General features: G+C 37.3%; 2 protein-coding genes across 2 annotated transcripts; one reads left to right on the top strand and one right to left on the bottom strand.

Annotated features, from left to right (window-relative positions):
* The first annotated feature begins 4,816 nt into the window (after positions 1–4,816).
* LOC139722219 (thialysine N-epsilon-acetyltransferase-like) lies at positions 4,817–9,795 on the top strand. The gene is made up of 5 exons (XM_071633530.1): positions 4,817–5,087; positions 5,404–5,547; positions 7,158–7,334; positions 8,850–8,890; positions 9,574–9,795. The coding sequence occupies exons 1-5, from the start codon at positions 4,817–4,819 to the stop codon at positions 9,793–9,795; spliced, it is 855 nt and encodes a 284-aa protein (XP_071489631.1).
* Positions 9,796–15,958: 6,163 nt separating this feature from the next.
* LOC139722218 (thialysine N-epsilon-acetyltransferase-like) lies at positions 15,959–18,743 on the bottom strand. The gene is made up of 5 exons (XM_071633529.1): positions 18,494–18,743; positions 18,113–18,256; positions 17,374–17,550; positions 16,664–16,704; positions 15,959–16,186 (listed from the first exon to the last, which is right to left on the bottom strand). The coding sequence occupies exons 1-5, from the start codon at positions 18,741–18,743 to the stop codon at positions 15,959–15,961; spliced, it is 840 nt and encodes a 279-aa protein (XP_071489630.1).
* Positions 18,744–21,341: the final 2,598 nt, after the last annotated feature.

Below are 21,341 nucleotides of genomic sequence, written 5' to 3'. Positions count from 1 at the left end.
TTTGGGAAGTTGGGAAGGATCATTTAAGGTGAAATTCATGCCACATAAAAGTCTTTATGAGATGATGTGTATGTGGGTTTAAAGACAAACATTACCAACAGTCAAAAATGCTCATTTCACTGTCATTTATAACATGATTAGCTGCTGTCCTTTCTGGAGACATGTCGTTCTTGATCGTCATGATATGATTTCATTTCATTTATTTCCATTTCCAGGAAAATGTAACTTAAATATACAGTCTAACATTTACATATACATAATGAATGTAAATAGAATGTATAATGAAATGAGTGGAGAGCTCTATATACTTACATGTACATTGATAAAGGCAGACGTATATATCCATAAATATAATCATATATAGGCCTATACGTGGTCGACGGTGGGAGGGCGGCGGCTCGGACGGGTTAGGGCGGTGGACGTTTCCACTGTTCGTGGCCTCTCTGCTTCGGGCGTTGGCGTGGCAGCGAATATACAGCGATGGCTGGTCTTCCGCCTTATTTTTGGCTGTATGTATCCCTATTCTTTCATTTTTCTTCTGCCTTTCTTTGTTTCTTTTCTCTCTCTCTCTCTCTCTCTCTTTCCCCAAAACACGTATTTTCCTTTGCTATGTTTTTCATCTTCAAGTACCACTTATAAAGGTGCTACTTTTCAATGTGATTTTTAAGTGGTAGCACATTACTGCACAGTTAAAGTAATAAAAAAAAGGACTTTGTAACTGCTTGAACTTTAAGGGGCCAGACTCGCCAAGCATTGATGCTATTTTCTGGTTCCTTATCATCCTTGAATTTTCCAATGTGACTGCATGTACACTGTCCATGACATTTCATTGGATTTGATGATAAATTCACATTCTTGAACAATATGTATATGTGTCTTTTAGAGCGTATGTTTTGCAATTTTGCAATGCTGTTATGAATTTCACTGTTTGATTTCATTTCTACGTCAGAACAAGAGTAGGCAGTTATAGTGATTGGAGCAAGGAAGAAGAACGTTTCCAAAATTCATAACAAATAAAAGCAAAGATGATGACATAGCAGAATAAAAGAAGAAAGCATTCATTAATCCTACACAGGTGAACTTGTTATGCACGTGATATTGTTAGAATTACATAACTCACATTTTTAGTGTAGTAAGTTTTGGGTTCTTCAGAATATTCTCCTGAAGGACCGCGATAAATTCCATACATCTATACATATGGCATTTTCAATTTATGTACCACATTAAGCAAATCTATGGGCCTATAAATCATGTGGAATCTCCTTTGACAGCATATGGAATTTAATATTTGATAACGATTTTTCCAATGACGAGGATACTTGAATACATATATTCTAGGCAAATTACTTTAGTTGCGGTCTCAGGGGCTCCGGATGCCTACGTTTGAAAGAAAAAAAAAATCTAGCAAATGCACTTTTCCTTCTGGCAGCACCACTAACGTTCCATGAGAATTATAACCATACACGAACAAGATAGTGAAATCAACATGTCGTTTTTAACGTTTTTACAGAACCATATATCCTTGAGGTTAACCTTTCTTCATCTGGGGATTTACAGATATTATATTCTGGCTTTGCAACGTTCACATTAAGTAAACATCCACTTCCTAAGAACATTAAGCAATACACGGCGTGTATAAGTACTATATCGTGTGGTGCAGGAAATTTTTGCATCACCATTCCAAAACAGTAGAGTGATGTCATGAAGTAAAATCCAATGCTTTCTACTGAAACAATGTCTACTATGGCAACAGATCAAAACAGTTTAGCGTTGTAGTACAAAAATCGACAACTCATAAAAATCAGAGCAGAAAATTGACAGAAATCTAATAACAATGTTTTTTATGTTCGTTTGCTCGTTTCTTTGATTGATTTTCTTCAACATAATTTCATGAATAAACTGAACCGAAATTCTTTTCAATCATACTTCAAAAACATCAATATATAGATAATTATACACTGTATATATATATCACTCTAAAATATGCTTCATTATGTAGGAGGTGAACGCTCTTTTTCTTATGTCTCTCAAAAATTATGTTGATATCACAGCACAGTTCGGGGTGATTTCTCGTGCGTGTATACATGAAAACATCTTTATCTGTGGGTTTGTTTTTTTCCTATTATTTGACAAGGAACCGCTGACAAGAGGAAACATGTCCAATTTCTGTTCCGGATAGACCTAGCAAGGCTCCTTTATAATGACCAACGTCTTTCACTTTTGAAGAAAAAAGACAGAAAGACGATCGGAAATATGATTTTAAATGTTAGCAGAAACCCTAAGCACAAACCTGCGGTCGTATAGGCTGGTCTTTTTATTTGGCCACTTTAATTGACAGACTTCATCCATTCTATTCAGTGAGACATTCATTTTTCCTTCGTGTGACTCCCGAACTTGGAAAAAAGTGTAATTTTTCATCGCTGTCTTTAAAGTTCATGTGCTCAGTCATGCGTGACATTTGTCAACACAATTAGGTACCAATCTGGAGGAAGAGTTTTTTCCTTCCTCACAACTGAAATTGTGCTCTCCATAGATGACAATAATGAAATAGTAGCCCTCCATAGTTCACTGTAAAAACATCGGTGTTAGATTTAACACGATGGGTGTTAAATCTAACACCGATCAAGCTTCAATAAAGGACCACACCCATACGTGTCGAAAATGTATTGTGACGGTGTTAAAAAGTGTTCACCTGGCACTTCGTGGTGTTAATTTGACTCTGTGGCTGGTGATATTTTTGACACTGCGCTAGAGTTAATTCATTAATGACACCGCATTGTGTTGATTTGATATTGGTGGTGTTAATTTCAATGATATAACACCCGTCCAGCTTCAATAGGATACCACACCAACTGGTGTTACTGTGGTGTAAATGTGTTGAGTACTTTATCGGAAAACTCTTCATCGTCTTGTTCAGAGTTAACAGGAAATTCAGTCCCTAAGAAACTACTAGTATTAAAAAAAAAAACCAATTTTATATTTTGAAATGACACCCGGAGGTGTTAATCTAACACCATGAATGAGCACCGGAAATTTAACACCAGACTTTATTGCAGTGTTGGATCACCTTATTTATTTGTTTGTTTGTTTGTTTGTTTTTTATTGTTCCATATTCCACATTTCAACAAATACATAAAACATAAACATCACAATACAAAAGCCTGGATGAATTGTCAAGTACAGCTTATAAGACAATGAAATATGTGAAATATGAGGAATCTACATAGAAGCATTGCTTGTAGGGTGTAGATTCCCAGATGCGGATGTGAGATTATTTCTTACTTGGTTATGTAATTAAAGGAATGACAATTTGTGAATTGGAGAAATATAAACGCCAAAAAGTAAAAAGAAAAAGAAAAAAAAACAAAGAAAACAATTTGATACGCACTGTTGTAAAGTGACACGATAAATGCAACCTAGACACAAATGAAAGAAACATGAGAAATTGGTGGGGGGGGGGGGAGACGTCTGTACAGTGGTAGGAATATCACATTATTTACACTACTGCAGACAGTTGCCGGAAAACTTAAACGAAATCATCGTATACCTATAGACACACACACACACACACATACACACACACAAAATCCCAACCAACATACATCCTGCGTTTCCGTTAATGATGCAACAAGAAAACATGAATGTAGCATAATTTTATGGTTTCCATTTGAGCTTACGGAATATCAATCAAATACCCTACTCATGGAAAACACGGATTAGCGATCTCCCATGAGACCCAATGCATGTCCGGTAATGGGAATACCATGATTGTTTCTTTTTAGTTATCATGAGCCCTTTTTACACTTGTGATTCTTAACCCCGGACTTTCTCTGACCCAGGACTATTGTTAGTCCCGTACCAATTTTTTTTTTTCAGCTTTTTACACTGGCCAATTAGTCCCGTACTATCTCTTGTCCGGGGATAAGGAGAAAACTGACCTTTTTACACTCGTATTTCTTAGCCCCGGACTTTCCAAACTACATGAATATTCATGATTACGCTGTGCACTGTACACGTACACGAACGCACCGGCAGCTTGATTACCTCGTTTCTGATTGGTCAGTGATGGGGGTCGGACTTTGTCTCCGTCGCTTAGCCCCGGATTATTTTTTCGTTCTGTTTACACTCACTTGCTTGGCACCGCAATTGCGGTGCTAACCCTGCTATTTTGCAGGGCCAGATAGTACCGGACTATCGATGGGGCTAGCCCACTTTGGCAAAAACGAGTGTAAACAGAAAGTGGGCTAAGGATAGTCCCGTACCAACGGTGGGGCTAAGCCCCCCCCCCCCCCCCCTTAGCCCCACCGTTGGTACGGGACTAAGCAAAAATGTACAAGTGTAAAAAGCCCTATGGAGTGTCTACGATGTCAAGAGGGGCCAAGAACAAGAACAATGACCTCAGGATGCTCCGACTGGGTCCAGCGGTACCCTGTTAGGAGGAAATGAAGCGGCTGCGGAACCTGCCGCAGTCATCAACTGCTATAATGACCTCTGAATATGTCATGTGGAGAATATTGATATCAAAAGTGAGAAGTAATCTTTTATTTAGTGTTTGAAGCGTGCGTGCGTGTAGACCCATGCGTTGACTTCCAATACAGGAAACCAACTTTCACAATTTCCTCATGATCCTGGCTCACGTCCATTAACAACAATATAACTTATAAGCAATCGAGCTTCCATGCTCCGTTCATAACACAAAAGTTACAACCTTTGAAGGATCAAGTTCCTCTTGCTTTGAAGGTACCTGAGTGCCCAACAAGAAGGGACTTACAACTTGCTGTGGGCTCCATTGTCGGTTGAATACAAATTCTGTACCATGCTTTCGAGAGTGCCACTGCGGGTCATGTTGGCTTCACTGCGTTCCGGTAGGCCTACCTCCAGAAGCATCGCAACCGCCACACAAGCAACCAACAAATTTACAGAGGGGGTTAGTCGCATTGCAAGGTGTTGGCGCAAATCTCTGATTAGGAACTTTCCCGCCGAAGATTTCAATCAGTTCCTCAGCTACGAAGGCGCGCAAAGGAGGAATCTCGGGTCGTACGTCACAAAAACAAAGGAGGTGACAAACCAAGTGAAGACGACACCAGGTCAGTTAACTTCTATGTAATCGAATTATATTTAGAAAATACCTAGGTTTATATGATATATTTTCCATCCAGATTTAAGTCCAATGAAATCAAGTGCCAACTAGGAATGCATCAGAATTAAAAAGAAATAATCAGGAACAGGAAAAAATTGTTGAATTTTCAAATAAATGTTATTTGACTTTATTAACAGAACAAAGATTGGATATGTATTCTTTTTTTCAACAATGAATTCGATCATGTTCTAGCTTATTGGCAAACACCGTGTATCATGTGCTTAAAAGAAGAGAATATCCTCCTCCAAAACATTTTCCTACAGATCAGTACGAAGTCGATCCCGAGCTCGTGAGTCGATACGTCGTCCGTCCAGCCAGGCCCGAAGACTGTGGAGAAATCATGAGACTCATTGTTGGCTTGGCCGAGTGGGAAGACACGGCAGATCAAGTCGAGATTACAGAAGAAGGTAAGATTCCTTAGAAAAATGTGTTACCAGTGGTGAAGCAAACCGAGGTGTGATTCTGCCAACGTGTTTGGCTGCGGAAGGAGAGGGGAGAACTGCATTCCACCCCAGGCCTCCCATCCCCCCCCCCCCATATACAAAACACATACTAACTGGCTCCTCAAACAAATTTAAGAGGAAGTATAACCAAGAGGAAACCAAGAAAAATATGACTAAGAGGAATGTCAACCTGCTGGAATACTATCAAACAATATAGAAATGAGCGCATTTTTACCTTTCTCTTTTTTTGGGGGGGGGGCGGGGAAGGGGGAGGCAAAAAAAAATTTAGGCCTGTAGGCCTACATAAATTTGATTCCCATACGACTCATCAGCAATGTTTTCTACACTTAACTGTGCTTTGCTCTTCGGATAGGCGCTCTTTTTTGTTCTCTTGCTTGGAAGCATTAGTGAGATGGAATAGTTTCGGCTGAGATGGGGATTCAGATTTCCACTTGTTGCGGAGATAATTATATTACAAACCACTTTGATGAAATATCAAAGCGCATACAATGCCGAGAGAAAATAATGATAACAATAATAATAATAATGACAATAATAATGTCCTATTTTACCCAGGGTATACCCTCTTTAGTGTTACCACTGCTCTACCAGAGAGAGGGCCATGCAATTATTATTACCCTACCCATTCATACACTTGGGTCGAATGGACATGGTGGGTAAAAGCATATTGTCCAAGGCCAAGGACGTAAGCACTGGGCGGGGTTCGAACTCGGGTCCTCCGATCGGGAGTCGGGAGTCTTGTCCACTATGCCACAGCGCCCCTACAAATCAAAGTTTATTTAATGAAAATCGATTTTGAAATGGATGACATATCCAAAAACAAAGAGGTCCTGGTAAAAGGTGGGTCCCAACTTTTATCAATACCATTCGGTTTTGCTTTTTTTGTATATAGGCCAGACCTATAATCTAAACCATTTCGAAACCAAATCTCAGCAAACAAACTTTAATTTCCTCTTAGAATGGTAAGATCTTTGTATGTAGTTCCTGATTATCTCACAAAAACGTAAAACCAGCTGGATCCCCATGTCCGCCAAAACTATACACCCGTTTAAATGCGTTATCTTCCCCAACCCTTCTACCTTTCTGTCTTAGCTATTTCATTTTTATCCTAACCGTCCATACACAATTTTGAATTTTGCTTGTTTTTATGACATTGGGATATGATGATAATGATTATGCTAAATTGTACTTTACATTGATTGGTTGATTACTTTTTTTTCCACTCTGGAAGTTCTTTGTACATTGGATATCACAAAAAATAGACATTGAATACATCACAGGTACACCACAGACATATCACAAAATACGAATGAAACTAAGTCATACTAACATACAATAGCATATGCACCATAGCAGCATAATACTTTAACTCAACATTTACAACTGTACAAGTAGGCCTATATGTTTTAATATGTTATATTATACCTTATACTTTTTTTGAAAATGAAATAAAATGAAATGAAATGGATGAATAGATGAGTGTAGTGATTGAGTATTTTGTTTTCTTCACAAAGGTGTTTAATAGTTTTGATATTCATGCCTTTGTCGTATAGACTTGAGACGGGATGGATTCGGGGAGGAGTCTTTCTACCAGTGCATCCTCCTTGAAGCCTGTCAGGATGATGACGTCAGCAGCATCATCGGTTACGTCATGTTCACACGGAGCTACTGCGCGTGGAAAGGGCGCTCGGTCTTATGGGAAGACATCTTCATTCGTGATGATTTCAGAGGTCAGTCGAAAACACTGATGTTATTCTTCATGGAGGGGGGGGGTGGAGCCATATTCAGACGGCCAAGGCAATATAATTCGTTTTAAAGAAAAATTTTTCGTGCAATATATCTCCCAAATTAACATTCTATGAATTAGTTTTCCCTAGAGAACAGTAAATTAACTAGCTAGTATTACTTCATTTGCTGCAGCTGTTTCAAAGTGTATAACACGCTTTTCCAACCATGAAGGAAAATGCGGAACAGATCATAGTTTCGGGTGGGGGGATTTTGATAAAGAAATATTCAGAAAAAAAATGCAAATATTGCCCCTTGTGAAAAATTATGCATCAATATGGGCTAAATGGAGAATTGATCTGACAAGAGTACAGTATGCATGCATCTTATACCACTAAATTCTTTATGTTTGATAATGGCGAAATTCATCTCTTTTATAGAAAAAGCAGATATACCTAAATTCCCTCAATGACCTGTTTTCTATGCACATCCAAAAGTAATACACCCATTTTTTTTACATCCCTGCCAATCTTAAATTGTATTGATGGTGCAGTCCTCAATCTCTACACACTATGCCATAATATGTGCCCTATACTGTGGAGTAGTCCTGAAGCCCCAGATCAATTCTTAAGCTTTGAAGAACATTGTCAAAACCTTAAGGGGAATAAAAAATTTCCCCTTTACGAATGCTCCTAATAAGATACTTCTTTTGCAGACGTGTATTCCCTCTATGGATGCTAATATATATATATATATATATATATATATATATATATATATATATATCAGATGACTTGTGTCTCGAATCCGTCCTCACTACAATGCACTAGCAACGATTTGACGAAATCGTGATTCTGAGCTTAACCACTGAAATCATTTTCAGAGAGATTCGCAGATTTACCGTTTAGGAGACATTTATTTTCTTTATGTATATCATAATAATAATAGCTGATATCATAGAACTCTCCTTTATTTCTTTCAGCGTTTACAATATTCAGCATTATATAAAACGAATCATATTTCACATGTAATGCACAATACAGGGATTACATAGGTCATTACCACAAGGCGGTAACAAATCACTTAAAAATTAAGAACAAGAAAATAGAAGTGTATGAGGTAATGGAAGAAAAAGAAAGAGGTGTAACGAACAAAACTCAAGGGCTTGCAGTAATGGGATCACTTGACTAAAGAATTGGGTTAAACAAGAATGAAAGAAAGTGCAATGCTGAGAGACAGTTTTGCTGTGAGACGTCTTTGCAACAATGAGGTTTTCTATCCATACGGTCGTCATTAATTCTTTTTTCCTTTCCTAAGAAGGATCAACGGAATTATCCAGCATGACTGTTTTATAGTAGAAATGATCTTTGATGGACGCAAAATGTCGTAATTAAATCTTTGAATATTTGGACGCATACCTACTTTTTTACCTGAGTTTTAGATTCAATCCACCATGATAATGTCGAACCTGTGAAATGTCGTAATTAAATCTTTGAACATTTTTGATTGCTCTTTAACAGAAAAAGGACTTGGTTCCGTCTTATTCCACGAGGCGTCCAGGGTAAATACAATTTATGTTATTAATCATACAAATTCATAATGTAAGTGACTTGCTAATCGAAGTTTCTGTGTGTGTGTGTGTGTGTGTGTGTGTGTGTGCGTGTTCATGCTTTCTTTTGAGATGGAGGAAAAAGTGCATACACAGCTCCTTTTTCTATACCAATTACCATCTATATATTATTATGAGAATCAACAAGAGAAAAAAGTAAAACAACATATTGCTGGCCATACTCTCTAAGATCACTGAACTACTTATATGCGTGAACGATCAATGGAATTTTTGCCTTAAGCTTTTATTTTGCCTTTTTCCTTTTGTTTTTGTTTTGTTTTGTTTTTTTTTTTGGTGTTTTTTTTTTGGAGGGGGAGGGTTGTGAAGCTTGTCTTATCATTCCGGATGAGTGTGTTTTCTGGGTCCTGTTTCCTAAAGCTGTTCGTAAAGTTACGAATAACTTACGAGCGACTAGTGATCAGTTCCGATGTGCTGTACTTAAAGACAATGATCACCAGTTGCTCGTAAGTCGTTCGTAACTTTACGAACAGTTTTATGAAGCACCCCTAGGTTCTACGCGGTAATTGTTAATGCAGGAGCTATCTTTGGAAAATGTTTTATTACTTTTTGTTACCATGTGACTCATGAAATCTCAATCTCCACACTTGATATCCCCTGTTCCTTCAACCCGATAGATAGCCTACCTCGGTGGATGCAAGTATATCACTGGTTATGTTGACTTCGAGAATGAGCCCGCCAGAGAATGGTACAAGAAGTGCGGCTATGAGAACATTACGGAGAAACACGGCTACAACCTGATAGCAATGACCCGGAAGTCCTTGCACAACTACGTCGCAAAACACCGGCCGATAGAAAAGTTAGTCAAGCGTGGCGTGTTCGTAGAATCGACAGTCTGAAGTGGAATTTTCGATAATGTATGTACGGTGGTATCACTAATGATTATTCATGCGTTCTCCATAGACTTAATGTTGTATTAATTGTGTCCGGCTGTTAATCTTTTTGCTCTCATCTCTTCCCTCCACTTCTTTCATGTTAATCATTACAAAACATTTAAGCTGTTGTATTGAACATAGAAATGTCAATATTTTGATTTTCGAAATCCGCAAACCTGACCAATTACAACTTATGGAAGAGGATTTACCTTTAAATGCAAGAGAATGTTCAGTGGAGCGGTATATGTTGAGATTTGAATATTCTTCAATTTTTCTCCCTCCAACAAATGAAATTTATATTATGATCTGCACTGCTGATCTGTTATCTAACAAACATGTCTGAAAAAAAAAGGAACCATGTTACTCGAACTTGTGATCTACTACAGTACTTTCCGGGCAGAGACACTACCGCCAGGTCATCGTTGGTTATTGGAACAAATACCCACCTCCGAAATTCCGACATTGTTAGTAGTCCAAGACTGACAAGGCATTAAATGCAAGAGAATGATAAGTAGAGGGATGAAGATTGAAATTTGAATTTTCTTCCATTTGTCTCCTTCTAACTCCCTCAAATGTCATTTCTTAGAAGGTGACAAATTGAAGAAAATTAAAACCTCAGGATTTACCTTTTGAATGAAAAGAGCACCCCGCAATCCAAATACGCTTAATGGCCTGTATTTCAATCGAAATGATTAATACTAGCAGCAGGAACAAAAATATATCAACAGCGTAAAAAAGGCAAGAAGTATAAAGTAAGAAGTGAGGGGGCAAGAAAAATTAATTGATGTATGTTAACAAATAATCAGCAAGTATAATTGACGCAGAACGGGTGATAGCAACTAAACAATTATAATCAAAACCCAAACTAAAATCATGAATAGATAACATGATTTCGTTAACTTCTTTGATATCATCCTGTCTGAATAGTGACAATTTTCCATCGCTTGCACCTATTCTGAAAGGGTGGTGTTCATCATTCCGAATATTCATTATTTTGAAATAAACGAATTCCGTACACTAGATGTTCGTTAATCCGAAAAAGTAATAGGGTTGATTAATTTTCAACATATAAGCAACAATTTTGTGGAGTTATTCCGAAGGTTCGTTGTTACAAAAGTTTAAAAATCTATATAATCTATATATGATATATATTCACTAACCCATTAAAAACAGACTTCTCTTTCTCAATCGGCACGTCAGTAATGCACAGCGTGTGCATGCAGCTGTGAGTTGTGCACTCATGGTATTCGTGTACTTTACAGGCGCGAAGTAGGTTGCAGACATTGTATATAACACTTATATGACGATTGAGTTCGAAGTTTAGAGGCAGACCAGTATTAAAGATTCGGCTTTTAAATGCAATAGGTTTATTCAAATGCTCCCGAAGCCAAGAAGTTTTCGAATTCCCATTCTGAATTCCAATGTCTATCACTATTCATTATATTTCAGTATTCCAATACATTAGATAATCAATATCATAAAACTTAATCAATTTTAGAAATACACTTAGCAAACAAAAAAAAAAGAAAGTAAACACCTTTTGAAGCTCATATTTCTCTTTTGAGGCTACATATTGACGTTTTATATACCATTCTAAAGGTTATTTCATTTACCTATCAACCTGGAAGTTCAATAAAAGGGGGAACCTTACGCATGACAATGAGTGAACACATTGGTACTTCTCTTCCAAAGCACAAAAGTAAGAAAAAATAAATAAAAAATTGACAATTTCTCATTCATGCGAATCTGCTCTTCCATATAACAATGAGAAAAAAGACAAATCTAACACAATAGGAAACACAAATTGATTTGAAAAATTTTCCCATCAATCTCTATAATGCCTTTGTAACCCTCAAAAATAAATAAGAGGCATAAGATAATAGCGAAATGAAGAATCTTCTGTCAAGTCCAAATTCAAATGACATTAAGAGGCAATATTAAACAAACAAAAAAATTGTAGAAATTTGAAATGTTATTCCTAATTGAGCACATTGAAAATGATTACTGATTCTTTAATTTGTCTCATTAATTCTTAAATCCCTAAATTAAAAGAATGATATGAAAAAAATCCGTCTATTTTGCCCCTTTGAATCTTATTCCCTTGATATTAAAATCTGAGGAGACTGAAAATTCTTATTTTCCTTTTTTTTTAGCTTCCCATTAATTTTTTGAGGATATTAAGAGATACAAGGGAACGATAATTAATTTTTGCTATTCATTCATATCTCTCATTGTGTTTGTTGTCATTGCTATTATGTAAAAGGACATTTGGAAATGAATCACTTCATGTGAAATTCTGCAATCTTTACTTTCGTGTTTGGGAAACCAAAAACGAATGTGTTCACTAATGAGTAAAATATCCCTTTGTATCAACCTACCAGATCAGTAGCCAATTAGATAACCTTTAATGATATGTGGTATTTATGACACAAAAACTTTTTATCAAGATCTTTTATGAAAAATACGCATTGGAAAAAGTGTTTACTTTCTTTCTTTCTTTCTTTCTTTTTTTGTTGAGTGTATAAAAAATTTCAAAGCTCTATCAGATTTATAAGGTATTCGTCTTTATAGGTGAAATACTAAATATGATGATGAAAAATTCTGTAATAGATAATATCAATAACTAGTTGACTATTCGACTAATTACTAGATTGATTTTTATCGATTAATTGCGTAATTGATTGCTTAACTATGCATTCAATACAGGCATAGTGTATTCAAAGAAGGTCGACTAGTTCCTTGAGTAATATCATTTGTTTGGTCCGAGCAATTGGGTAATATCTACGTAAGATTTGAGTGATGATTGTTCTTAATCTTTGTTGATATCTTTCTAATCTACATTAGTACAGTAATTGACTTGCGTTCGTTTTTATTCTTATGTTGATTTTTTCAAGCTCGAAATACAGAGAAAACAATATCCAAGTGCAAAAGACTGTCACTTACTGTCACTTTATTTACACGAGTGGCATTTTTCTATTTTCTTCCGATGTGTAGTATGTACGGGGGCTGCACGCAAATAAAGCCGCGGTATGCTATAGCCCCACTGTATTATTCATTGTTGTATTGCTGATATATTTTGTTGTACATTGTGTAAAGGCAATGAAGAAAAAGACATTGTTGTTTCAACTTATGTTTATGTATATGTGTGGCACCAGCGATGTATGTATATATGTATGTACACATGTGCATGTACAATGATCATACAGGATCCAATAAATCAAATTAAATCATTGAAAGAAGTTTTTTAACAGTTTAATTAAGGTATGTCTTTAAAATAATGAAAAATTTTTGAGGAAAATAAGGTAATTGTTCATCGTGTCCATTCTGTTACTCGTCGTTGTGATTTGCGTTATCTAGTCCAAAAATGTCACACCACCATCTTCAAAGGAGAATCATATTGAATAAACAAGATCCAAACTCTCTTCAGGTCACACCAGCCCCCCACCCCCCCCCCCCCCCTACACACATTAACAAATATGTCCTCTATCAATACAATACAATCAATACATAATCAATACACGGCACCCAACCACACACTCTGTCACACCAACACGCCACGGAGGGCGCTGGTAACCAACACGCAGCTCACTACCAACATGTACACATGTCATGTATGTACAATATGTAATATTATTATGAAGTTTATGCGATTATCAACTGAAATCACCTCAGTGTGTTACATGTACATGTATGTTTCTAACGTACTATATAGAAAGAAGAAATAACTATAAGAACGTGCTCTTTAGTAGCACCTTAGATAATTTTAATTTGGATATTTGATTTGGTGATACTGTCCCAGAAAGTGTTTCACATTCAACATTCCTTGGAATGGCAATCATAATAAACTTTCTTGGAAATGTCATATCATTGATGATGTTTGTAAGATTAGTTCACGTAATGTAGGTGCCGTTAATAGACTAATATTCCCTTTCCCCGTACAGTCATTAGTTGTAAAACTGTATTCGTCCTTAATATTACCTTATCTACATTTTCAGCATTGGGAAACATGCACGCGTCAAACATTATAAGATAGGGTTTTTCTGTTATAAAAAAGGCACTTCGAATTATTTGTAATTCCGCTCCATGTTTACAAACAGCCTCTTTGTTTCAATTTTATATGACAATATTTCGAAAATAATCGGTCTCATCTCTTTCCTCCCTATTTTCTGTTTCCTTGGTTTTTTCTCTTCGTTTTCCTTTATTTTTTTTTTCTCTTTCGTAACATTTACAGTGTTCGTGGTAATGCTCTTCACCTCCTCTTTTTCCCTCTGATTTAACAACATAGTACAAAGCAAAGTGTTTTTTTTTCAGTTGGTACCTCCATTTCTTTCTTTTTTTCACGCAAAATATAAATAGGTATATGTCTGTACATAACATGCTTCTCCCTGTACTGATCATAGACATGAACATGCTTTTATTCTTTGCTTTCTGTGTTGTATACGCATAATACTATTCAATTTCACATATCACTCTGTGTATTTTGTTGGGAAAATGAAAACAAAGTTTGAATTCCATTGAATTGAAGAAGCTATGTCTATTTTCTTACGCCAGTCCATACAGTGTAATGAATCCATCACCTAGGAGTTACCAATTTGCATAACATCTCTTCATCTACTGTACGTAAACATCAATTTAAATGCAGAAACAGATATATTACATCCATTTTCATAAATGTAAAATACTTGAGATAATCCACCCAAAATAATTGATTACCATAGATAATAGCTTCAAAATATTTCTTGTCATGTAACGAATGCAGTATATCATTGAAAAGTTTTCATTTCTTATCACTAGTCGATGATGATCTTTAACTTTTATCTGCATATATAAAGATATATACATTTACACATACAAATATTGACATTATTTTATGATTATATATATATATATATATATATATATATATATATATATATAGATGTAGCTATGAGATAGATAGATAGATAGATAGATAGATAGATAGATAGAAGAATAAATATAATGTGTACTGTGTGCATTAAACACGAGCAAATTTTTATAAAGGAAGAAAGAGGGATTTAGATGAACGGGTCCAAACCTTTTTGATCTAAAATCCTCGTAATAATAACTCTCTCTCTCTCTCTCTCTCAAACACAGTATTGAGCGTTTTTTATCAAACTCACACCGTTAGAAATGACACAAGTAAACATTTGGTATTCTAGTGTAAGTCAATTATTCCATTGAAAGACTCATACATTATGTTTCATTTACTATTAAACGTGAGTAGGTAAATCTTCCATATTATGATACGGCACATAAACAAATAAATAAGGATATTGGCACTTAAATACATAATACATCATTTCACAAGTGGCATAATTATTTCAAAGAATTCACAAAATTCAAGGTGAAAGAGCATTGAATACAATTGCAAGGATGAACAATAACACACACCTGTATGGTACAGTGCACTCCCGTTATAATAAACAGGGTTATAACATAATTTCGATTACAAAGAAGTAAAAATTCAGGCCGCAACGTTATCTACTCTATGTATTTCATTGTTTATTTGTTCGGTTATAACGAAGTTTCGATATAACGGAAGAAAACTGCCGGTCCCGAGGACTTCGTTATAACGGGGAGTCCACTGTACATTTATAGAATGTGGAAATCACCTCCCCCCCCCCCCCCTTTCCCGAACGTTTCTGCATCTTAAAGGAAAACGTTATCCTTTCAAGAAGATGTCAGGTCTTTGCCAGACTTGTCCTGGCAAGTGTACACTCAGGGATAGAGAAATCATTTTTGCGCTGATGTTCCTCAATCGGGACCAGGAATTGTCAAATTTGTAAAGACTTTCGTGATGGTATCATTAAGATCACATGCATTCTGTGCACATGCATTCCATATTCTGTGCAAAAGAGGTGCTTTTTAACTTTTTTTATACTCAGCATTGAATCATATAACTGCATTTGATATGGAACAAATTATAAATAAGATATAATAAATATAATGCTTGGATGATATGATTAATAAATACATGTATATCATCAAGGAACAGAGCACAATTGAATACACTTTCGCCGTTGAAAAGGCCTTCGATTGAATTGGCAATTTTCCATTGTCTTGCTTAGAAAAATCTTTTCGTTTTGACTTTCCTTGGATGTTCAATTTAATATCCGACTGTTGATGTGACATGTACTCCTCTTTTGCCAAGCTTGTCGATTGGGCGGTGGTTCTCGATGTAATTTTGCAACGCCGATCCAGCCATCGTCATGATGTTGTAGCCATGCTGTTCTGTCAAGTTCTCGAAGCCACAGCTTGAGTACCAGTCCTTGGCTCGTTCGTTCTCGAAGTCAACGTAGCCGCTGATGTACTTGCATCCGTCAAGGTATCCCATCTGTCGGGGGTAAATAATAATAATGGAAACAGAGTTGAGAAATAATGATAACGTCACATGAACAAGAAAACTAGAATACAAACGTAATTTCGTTCAACATGTAGAGGTTTCGTCATTTCCCTATTCTAGCACCTATACCTGGCACTTATTCATGTTAACCCCACATAATTAATCCTCTGCTTGCCACGTTGATATCTTGTCTACAAGTATTTGTGTGAAGTTTGGGCACATTTGACTCACTGACACATAAAGGGTTAATATCAGATATTCAAAAAAAGCGAAGCGTCAAAGGAAGTAAAAACAGAGAGTGTGATAACTGATAATTACTAGTACTCCAAGTGCATCATAAAGTGAGAACGACCCGACAGTTAATCTGAAACTTCATGTTAAAATTAATGTACGTTGTCATGCAATTACCTCGTTCAGTGTGAAACCATTGCTATACGTATATGAATTTTTAAGTGAAATTTAACGTACCTTACAGACTTCATGCAGTAGCACGGCTCCGAGCCCCTTTCCTAATGGAGGAGGATCGAAGAATGAGAAATGTTAGTTAAGAGCACATCAATAATCGTCACAGAGTAGAGAATTCGATAGAAATGCAAATTGATATAAATCTACAAAATATTATGAATAATGTCTTACCATGTTAGAATACCCCACAGCTACAAATCGTACAAATGTAGAATACTTTTCAACATATAAGCCCTATACTATACAAATATTTAGAACAGAGTATTCACTAATCAAGTATCTTGTCCGGGTCTTGCATTATCGGTTGTTGTATCATCAGCACCGACGTAGGTCTAATACTTCAAATAAAATATAGCAAAGCCTTTCAGTGGAGTAAGAGGAAAAATCGTCTGATGGACTTTTAGAGGTGCACCGTAAATTCTTCTTTTCAATGCCAGCAGCTTATCCATATTTCCCAATACCTACACATTTTCCTGCATTGCCAAGAGAAGATTTCTAACTGGAGGATCAATAGTTCTTTTCGAAGAGTAAATTGCTTTACAATCAAAGGTGTGGCATTGGATGTGATTGTTATTAGGTGATTTATACGGCAAGAAGAAGAATCTATGCGCTATTCAGTATAGGGAGTCTCTGAAAACACTGCAGTGCAAATTGTCGTTTTCGAGATAGAGAGAAATGTCGCTGCTGAATTGCAGGGGCAATAATGTCTCTACCTCTGTAGTCCTTATGAATGAAGAGATCCTCCCACGTGACTGTACGTCCCTTCCACGCGCAGTAACCCGTTGTGAACATGGCGTACCCGATGACGCTGCTGACGCCATCGTCTTCGTAAGCTTCGAGGAGCACGCACTGATAGCAAGGGTTCGCGCCAAACCCGTCCCTTTGTAAATCTGCGTAAGACACATAAGGGAAAGCATAAGAATGGTCACATTTTGCTAACAAACTTGGCGCCATACAAACATCGCAAGACTTCAAATAAGAGCTGCAGAAATTCATTTGGAAAATGTCGTTGCTGTTTGCCATTGCAGTTCAGGCCTTGGCTATTAGCCTACAGCCGTGACAGCGTTGCGTTGTCAGTCTCCGAAGGCTGGTGCTGGAGGCAGGAAGTTTATAGTCTGCATCCGGCAATAGGAAGCAGCTACCACGCTTGTCTGTTTTATGACTCTTGAAAAACAGACGAACGCTTTTGCTATTAACAGGAAAACTACAAGACACAAAGACATGCATGTACACAAAGCGGCAAGAACCAATCACTTTCACAATGTCCAAACAAACACGCATTCAATCAATATGGCACAATTAAGAATAGTATTTGAGACGTTTTTATTAATGCACCCACAGACAGCGTTCTTCTTGCTTATGGTGCCTAAATAAACATGAATAAACATGACCTAATCAAACGCACACTCACAAAGAAGACACATTCATGCACATTATGATGATACTCCTTACCTTCTTCTGTAATCTCGACTTGATCTGCCGTGCCTTCCCACTCTGCCAAGCCGACAATGAGTCGCAGGATTTCACCACAGTCTTCGGGCCTGGCTGGACGGACGACGTATCGGCTGACGAGCTCGGGATCGACTTCGTATGGGTCTACCAAGAAAATGATACCATGCACTTAAAGGTGTAAAACACTTCAAATCAAGAATATTTCGTATGCATTTCATTACAAAAGCTATAGTGCTCAAGCAACGTCTTAGATAGAGAAGTTTAAGTAAGCTCTGTTTTGTGGCGTATGTTAAAAAGGGTAGATCTAGGCTGCTCATGCATCTCTGTGAGAAGATTTATGAAGTATATTTCTCTCATCATTGCTTAGAGACAGATTCATACCTGATAACGTCTTAAGCTGAGTGGCCACCGGTGTTGTCTTCATCGCGGATGTTCGCAAACTCCTCGTTTGAGAGCTTGCCCTAAAGCATCCGAGCAGTTCGTCGTCGGGGAAATTCCTGAGCAGTGACTTGCGGAAACACCTTGCAACACGGCCAGCTCCGACTGTCGATTCAGTGGCGGCGGTGGTAGTGACGGTGGTAGCGGCACGCAGTGATGCCGAAACGGCGCGCTGGGAAAATCTTGCCAACATGATGAATATACCTCTAGAATATTGCACGAAGAGTGATTTTTGAAGGTTTTGTCTTGGCAAATTGATGCTTGATTTCAATATTCCAGTGCTGATGGATGTACACAATCCGTTGCTTTGTAAAACTGTTAAGCTGAACCACTCTAATTATCTTAAACACTTAATGAGGATAGATTTTGTGATGAGAGCGCAACTATCGAGTTTACGTTGACAGGTGAGACTGACTTGCTTCTGAAAAATCCCCTGTATTTATATCCTATTGCCGGGGCCTTTTATCGCTGACAGATCCGTCAGAGAGGTCGACTCAGACTGAAGTAAAAAGAAATACACCGCAAAAAAAAAACAACAACAAAAAGTGGAAATGGTGCCAGCCCGATCAGCACTTCCTGTGCTCCGCGGTACCAACGTTCTGCTATAATCGATCTATCGGTCAGATCGAAACACGCTGGTGGAAAAAATTCCTACTAGATCCGCACAGTGGACTTCCTTTCTGAAATATAGGAGAGGATTCCGTCAGCAGATAGTCTCCAGCACTATTGCAGTGACGTCACCGATGGTGAGCCTACAGGTGGAAGTCTTCGAACCTATTTTCGGACTATAAGTAAAGATACTGATCACTGCATGCCTGCTCCCTTCCCGGCACTGCCGAGGAGAAATATCTGGAGTTTGGTTCCGCTTTGTGACCCAGGTGTGACGTCACAATATGTATATCTTTCCGAGGATCCAGACGCTTACCAGATGACTGGAGTCGTCTATATATGTTGGAAGACCAATATCTGAAGTTCGTGACGTGTGATTTTTTTTCTATTGTACTCTAATTATCTGGTATATATGGATATAACAAAAGGAGTGTCAAGATGACACTCCCTTTAATTTGTCACGACGACAGGCCTCGGGGTGGACGTAACATGTAATGTTCTCGATGTTTCTGTTGTCGTCGCAGAACGGTTGTGAAAATCTTTCCCATGGAACAAACTGCATAACGTCACATCCTTTCTCTCTCTATCTATCTATCTCTCTCTCTCTCTATATATATATATATATATATCTATCTATCTCTTTCATAGTTGTGTTTGTCTCGGCGCGAAGGCGTTTAGATATTTTGTGTTTGTTTATTTTTGGATTTTTTAAGGGGGTGTTGTTGTTTGTCATTGGCTGGGGGTTCGGATCGAACGTGCTTGCCCTAATATGGTGACGAATCGAATGCTGCAACAAGACAGCCTATTAAGTCATGATGACTGGAAGTTTCGTCGGCAGACACCTTGCTAAAGGAAACCACTCTTACCATCAAAGAAGATAAAAGAAACCACATCACACTTCATCCTGGAAGAAGACAGATCATAAGTTGTCATTATCAAAACATAATCTGCTGTTCCTCTTTTTTTTTTACAAACTGTGCCGCCGTTAGTTATTCAGTGCATAGAAGAATTTCTAAAGCAGGTTAACTAAAAGGTTATTTTTCATTATACAATTATTTTTTGACTTTCCGACAAAGACATGAAATTTGACTTTTAGCCACGGTGATAATTAATGATATACAATTAGTTGGACGGATTGAGAAAAAAAAAAGATCCACGATGTTTGATAAAATAGGGATAATATGCAGGTGAGTCCATAAATATCACGGTATATACTGTAGAGAGATAAAGCTGAAATATGACTATCCATCGTTATTTCTGTACTCGCTATATTCGTCAGGATAACGGCATGTGTAGTGTTATCATTATGTATGCCTTCAGCTCTTTTGCACAATATGTCATTGTTTTGAAGGAAATCAGTACAAATATAGCACACAAACAGATGTAGATGAGAGCTAATATCATGATTATAGAGATAAGAATTGGTTGCCATCAACCCGACATTGCCGTTTACCAGCAGCCTTATCTCGGCGATAAACAAGGAAAAACAGACAGTACACCTTGTCACTCTCTATTTCCGCACCCGCATTGCACTTTTCAGCTTCCTCTACAAGGAACTGGTACAATGCAGGTCCAAATAATTTTTTTTTTTGATGACCTTATTAGAAGGTGCAAACATGCAAGGTGCAAATGGTACAAAATGTTTAATATAAATATGCTTGGGTGCAACAAGAATGAATGAACATAAAAAGAAAGTACATTACGGTGTAATAGAATGTTCAAAATCCCAATTGTTTACGCTGAATAGTAACAATGACCGCAACCACACACAGACGCCAGTTTTCGTAATAGCATTCAAATATCATCACTTTCTTTACTCTTGAATTTGTTTGTGTGCAGAGATAGTTATCCTGTGTTTTCGGCCGAATTAACCTTCCCCTTCCCCCATGTCAGCACTCAATGGTTCAAATCCAAGACAACAGCCCCTTCTTTTTCACCAGCTCACTTGGTGTTCTAAATAATCTGAGCATTCCATCTTGATCTTATTTCATACAGAGTGTACAGTACAAAAAACTCGGTGAAAACACCACGGAAAACACCACGGGTGTTAAATCTAACACCGATCAAACTTCAGTGTTAAAAATGCACTGTGATGTGTTGAAAAGTTTCACTTGACACTTCGTAATTCGACACTGTCTGGTGTATTTTGACACTGTACTGGTGTTAATTAAAAAATGACACC

Source organism: Diadema antillarum, unplaced genomic scaffold (genome assembly GCF_040938485.1).
Source record: "Diadema antillarum isolate AM-2024a unplaced genomic scaffold, OU_Dant_1.0 scf00000161, whole genome shotgun sequence".
In the NCBI taxonomy this organism is placed as follows: Eukaryota; Metazoa; Echinodermata; class Echinoidea; order Diadematoida; family Diadematidae; genus Diadema; species Diadema antillarum.
The sequence above is the reverse complement of the archived record's forward strand: the minus strand, read 5'-3'. Positions and strand labels throughout refer to the sequence as shown.

Bases quoted from the DNA above. Each gene is read 5' to 3' on its own strand.
- LOC139722218 (XM_071633529.1), bottom strand. From the start codon at position 18,743: ATGTTGGCAAGATTTTCCCAGCGCGCCGTTTCGGCATCACTGCGTGCC. The intron at 18,257-18,493 runs GTATGAATCTGT...TTTTCTTGGTAG, and splicing joins TCAGCTTAAGACGTTATCAG to ACCCATACGAAGTCGATCCC. The intron at 16,705-17,373 runs GTAGAGACATTA...CTCCTCCATTAG, and splicing joins CATTCATAAGGACTACAGAG to GAAAGGGGCTCGGAGCCGTG.
- LOC139722219 (XM_071633530.1), top strand. From the start codon at position 4,817: ATGCTTTCGAGAGTGCCACTGCGGGTCATGTTGGCTTCACTGCGTTCC. The intron at 5,548-7,157 runs GTAAGATTCCTT...TTTGTCGTATAG, and splicing joins AGTCGAGATTACAGAAGAAG to ACTTGAGACGGGATGGATTC. The intron at 7,335-8,849 runs GTCAGTCGAAAA...GCTCTTTAACAG, and splicing joins CATTCGTGATGATTTCAGAG to AAAAAGGACTTGGTTCCGTC.